The sequence below is a fragment of the Saprolegnia parasitica genome, assembly GCF_000151545.1.
Source record: "Saprolegnia parasitica CBS 223.65 unplaced genomic scaffold supercont2.585, whole genome shotgun sequence".
NCBI lineage: Eukaryota > Oomycota > Saprolegniomycetes > Saprolegniales > Saprolegniaceae > Saprolegnia > Saprolegnia parasitica.
In genome coordinates, this window is record NW_012156979.1 from 1 (window position 1) to 4,877 (window position 4,877).

Consider the following 4,877-nt stretch of genomic DNA (forward strand, 5'->3'; position numbering starts at 1 on the left):
TCCTCGTCGTCGAGACCGCGTCCGGGACCTCGCGCGTCCAAGCTGTCGACTTGGATGCGGCGAGCAAGACGTCCGTTCTCAAATACTTTAGCATGGTATCGATTGCATGGTTCTAGTCGATGGCTGCTCATGGGATGTACTAGGATCTCCGGCAAGAGGAGGTGTTCCACCTGCACCAACTGCTCGACAGCCTCCACGCACTTCGGGAGGTGTCTGTCCCAAAAGAGAAGACAGAGCGGATTCTCGCCCAGATCCCGCAGCTCACGACAGCCGCCGGGATTGACGCTGTCGCCGACGCGCTGCATACATCGACGATGGCGCACCTTGGCGGTGACTTCCACAGCGATGCTCTAGCCGCCCTCGTGTCGGTACGCGTCACTCGACGTTGTGGTATTTATGCAGTCTGTAGGTTGCGCACTCTGTGGTCCTCGGCGCGAATCCGTCCTTGGAGCAGCTGCGCGCGGTCTTCCTCCTCGAATGGAAGCAGCACATCCTCCGCGCGTACGTGCAGCTGCGCGACGAGGCGACCGCTAGACGATCGGCGCCGTCCTTGTTTGATGACGACCCGGTGCGGGCGACGCTCGAGCAGTGGCAGACGTGCCTCACACGCGCACGGACGTCGGCGGCGTCCCCGCTGCCGTCATCCGAACCACAAGAGCTTTCGTGCCTTGCGTTTCTCGACACCTTTGCACCGCCGCTGTGCAGCACGAGCGAGTCCCCCGAGACCGAGCGCCGTCTGTACCTGTTGCTGCAGCGTAAATTCCGGGGCGATCTGAGCTTTGCCGACTGCCTGGACCAGGTCCACGCGCTCCTGGCGCGTCCTCTGCTTCGGATTGTCAATTTGAAGGCGACGCGCGGCGCGTGGCTAACCTTTTGCTTTGGCCCGCTGGAGACGACGGTCTTTGCTGTGACGGTAGGCTCTGCGCGTTGCGATCGCGTTGACATGCTGGTGTCGATACTAGAACGTCATGGCCATTCACGCGGGCCTGCGCCTCAACACAAGCGACGTGTCGCTGTACACGGAGATGTTTCTGGACTGGTTCTTTGGTCTCCCGGTGGAAAGGGTCCTCGCGATGACGAGCACGACCGCGTCGTCGCCGCTCCAGCGCTGGCTCGAGCCTTGGATCCACGCCAGCTCGTACCCGCACGTGCTTGAAGACAGCGAGGCCTTTACGCTTCCCGGTGCGCGCGCGGCTCCTACGTTTCAATGACTGAGACTCTTGGATGGATAGAGCTGTCACCGCCGCTGCGCAGTGTGTTTGACGCGTGTCGCAAAAGCGACAAGCTCTTGCATGTCTACGTCCTCACCCACCACTTGGACGTGGGAACGCGCGCGCACGCCCATGCATTACAAGAGTCGACGCTCGGGCAGATTAGCGTCCTCGGCGCGGGCCTGCGCTGGCGGGTCTTGCAGCACTGCCTCCACAAGGTCCTGTACCTCACGTGCCTCCTGCGCCTTCCCGGAAAACTCTCCATCGTACGCAACCTCGCTCGCTGTGCACGACCAACGGATTGTCGTAGGACGCTGTCGAGGGTGTGGACGAGCTGCTGCGGGCGATTGCGATCTGCCAGCTCCAGCAAGCCCCCGACGTACGACCATGATTCGTCCGGCGTTTGTAACTGGTGCGTCTAGGCGGACGACGCGCCAATCGTGTGCTACGATAGCGGTGAGGCGTGGATGGCAGCATGGCAGGCGCAGCTCGAGTCATCCTCGTCACGGCGCCTCGTCGCCTCGGTGCTCCAGAGCTTTCGCCAGCTGCAGCACGCCGACTCTCTCGCTTGCTGCCGGGCCACTGTGCTCTTCTCGGCGTGGAACGCGGACCGGTCGCAAATGTCCTATTTGGAGCTCGCGCTCGACGAGGTCGAGGCGGTGACCACGCCATCGACCAAGGTCGCGCTGGTGGCGCACGTCTGGGAAACGTATGTCCGGACGCACGTGGCGTCGATCTTGGCCTATTGGGTCGACGTTGCGTCGGGCCGCAGTGTCTCCAAGGGCCTGCAGCCATCCATTGCGCGCCAGTTTCTCCACCTCGTCCGACAGCTCTTGGATCTCGTTGGGGGCGCCGCGACGCCGTCACGTAGTTGCATGTTGCGGGTCACCGAATCGTTTTTCATCGCCCTGTAGGGGAATTTCTCGACGACGACGACGAGGCGCTTTTGACGTCGCAGCTCGTCGAGCAGATTGCGTGGACGGGCTCAGACACGGACGTGTTGAGCCTCTTTGGCGCAGCGTGGCCGCCTCGGTACACGCATGCGACGCTCGCGACAAGCTTGTCGCGCATCGACGGCGTGCCCACGACCAGCGTACAGCTGCACTGCCAGCTGCTCTCGGTCCTCGACGCCTTCTCGGCAGTGCCCGACGCTGCGGTGCCGCTGCAAACGCTCTTTGGTGCGCCGCAGTTGCTCTGTGCTCCCGACGGCCTGACGACGCCACCGCCGATCGATGCGGCTGGCGCCTCAGCCTTGACGGCCGCGCGGTACCAGGTACCCCACACCCCATCTATTCGATTCGTGCACTAATTTGGCTTGTAGTTTGTGTTGCGACTGCTGCAGTCGGATGTCGCGGTCGGCTTTAACGTGGCGTCGACGTTTTACCTGCCGTTGGACGCGATCAAGCAAGACCACGCAGTGTTTCTGTACGAGAGTGGCCTTGACAGCCACGCCGAAGAGCTCCTTGGGAAGCTCACGCTGTCGCCCGGCATCTGCAGGCGCCTCGGGTGCATTGCGCGAACGCGCGTGGCGCTTGTCTTGTCGCGCATGCGCAGTCGCCCCGAGTATGCAGCGTTGATGACCCGCATGCCGGCCGATGTGTGCACGTGGGTGTGCTCGCCGTCCCCGCCGTTCCCGCCCGGTGCGTCGACGGAATCGATGTCGCACGTGGTGTGACAGAACTCTACTTGCGTAGACAACGCGGTCATCGAGCGCGACGCAACGCCGTCTATTAGCGCCACGTACTTTTTACTCACGCAGTGTCTGCAGTGGTTTCCAGCGCCGTCGATGGAGCACACCAAGACGACAGGCATGCTCGGTCTCGTCAAGAGCCTCCTTGACCAGCTCAAGCAGGAACGGCAGACGACGACGGCCGCTGCAAGGGTGCGAGGCAACCAGTGATAAAATGTCATTCTTGGCTTCGTGCTTTCATGTAGTCTACAGAGTTGAGCGGAAGGAGCCGCTTGGCGAAGGACGATCGTGCAGCATTCAAATCCAAAATGGAAGCGTATGATTGGTCATAAAACAAATATTTACACCAATCCCGTGCAGAGTTGGCGCTATGACCGCCTGGCGAGGCAGCGTCGAGGCCAAGTTGCGTCCGAAAAATGAAAACGCTGCAAGCTTCCACACGTGTAGAATGGACTTTGGCTAGCATGAAATGCTATCCCGCGTCGTCGTGTGAGGCGTACAGCAAGAGATATAGACCCTCTTGTATTTAGGTTTGGTTTAAGCCATAAATAGCCACATTTACCATTGTTAACACGTCCAGGCACCCAATTGCAGACACCAGGCGATTCTGTCGCCAAACACGGTCCGAAAACAAAATCGCTCAAACTTAGCACGATGATAGAAGACACTTTGGAGGGCACGAAACGCTACGCCGCGTCATCGTTCGAGGATCACAGCAAAACGTACGGGCTCTCCCATATTCACTTTGGCGTTCGCCATATATAGTCATATATAGCTATAGATCGACTGCGACGAGGCGCCAGTATCGCCAACACATCCCGAAAACGAAATCACTCACACTTGGCACGATAATAGAAGACACTGTAAAGAGCACAAAACGCTCCACCGAGTTGTCGTGCGAGGTGTACTGTACAACCAGACTTTTATCGACCCACTTCTAGTTATGGCGTAAAACATATATAGCCACAAGTAGCCGCGTTTTGTGGCCTTCACCAAGCAACTCTACTGAGCGTTCAGTTTCGTCCCCTCGGCTATAGACGCAAGTGCATGGGGAGACGAACGGGGTTCGTGTTGGGAGGCCGCCGCCGCCCAAGAAGGGACTGATGGGTGGCTTAAAAGAGCGTAGAGTAGTAAGAGGTTTGGAGTTGGACGAGCAAATCGCAAATGAGCTTGGAGGCATGATCTTCGATCTCGGCGGTTGCGCCTTGCTATTAAAAGGGTGGTCGATCTGCCGCCATCTTGGCGGTTGGGCATGGCGGCTTAAGATGGCGCCCTTGCTTGGCCTTGGTACAAAAACTCAGCTTCACGCGTGCCGCGAGAAACTATCTCGAAAAGCAACGACGGCCTTTTGCATTGTCCCACGCACGGTCTCTGATGCTACATGTAGCCCATGAGGCCCGAGTTCCGCAAGCATGCCTCCACACTGTATCAGCAAAACTGTCACAGCGACCGAGTATATGTGTGCCCGGTGTGTCAAGTCGGCGTAAATGGCCAACCGTATTGATTTTAAGCTCTCGCTCGTTTGCTAGTAAGCTCCGTAGTATGTTGATAGGTAGATACCGTCGATATTGCCCACATGAGCCGACATAAATGTACCAAACGTTGCGTGCATTTAGCTTAGTGGATCGAAAACTTTTCAAAAAACTTGTGCGGGCCGTGGGTCCACTCAAAGTCGACGTCGAGGAAGCGCGGGTTGAGCGCATTGCGACGCACGGCCCAGGTGCCCGCGATCGCGTCGCCGGCCTTGACGTGGAAGGGCTTGCTCAGGTGGAAGAACGTCTGCTGCCAGTGCGTCGGCGTCGCCTCGCACCCGGTCGAGAACCAGAGCGGCTGCGGCAGCTTGGTCTCGAACCCGAATGTCAAACGAGCTCACAAAGCCGTGGAGAAGTCCGTCCTTCGCGACGCGCAGCGCAAACGGCTTCTTAAAGTCGAGCGCGGTGAGCGTGACGCTGGGAATGTCGATCGACTCGACGAGG

The 4,877-nt window shown here is 59.0% G+C and overlaps 2 protein-coding genes across 2 annotated transcripts; one reads left to right on the forward strand and one right to left on the reverse strand.

Annotated features, from left to right (window-relative positions):
• Positions 1-335: 335 nt before the first annotated feature.
• Positions 336-3,111, forward strand: SPRG_17469 (hypothetical protein; the record flags this gene model as incomplete). The annotated part of the gene is made up of 9 exons (XM_012356784.1): positions 336-368; positions 410-913; positions 963-1,182; positions 1,233-1,477; positions 1,522-1,590; positions 1,634-2,078; positions 2,126-2,484; positions 2,533-2,851; positions 2,906-3,111. Exons 3-9 carry the CDS (start codon positions 969-971, stop codon positions 3,109-3,111), a joined length of 1,857 nt encoding a protein of 618 aa, XP_012212174.1. The 5' UTR covers positions 336-368; positions 410-913; positions 963-968.
• Positions 3,112-4,518: 1,407 nt separating this feature from the next.
• On the reverse strand, positions 4,519-4,867 carry SPRG_17470 (hypothetical protein; the record flags this gene model as incomplete). Its single annotated transcript, XM_012356785.1, has 2 exons — positions 4,519-4,704; positions 4,754-4,867. Coding segments are annotated over 2 exons (300 nt in total), but the record flags the coding sequence as incomplete, so codon positions are not given.
• Between the last annotated feature and the right edge of the window lie 10 nt (positions 4,868-4,877).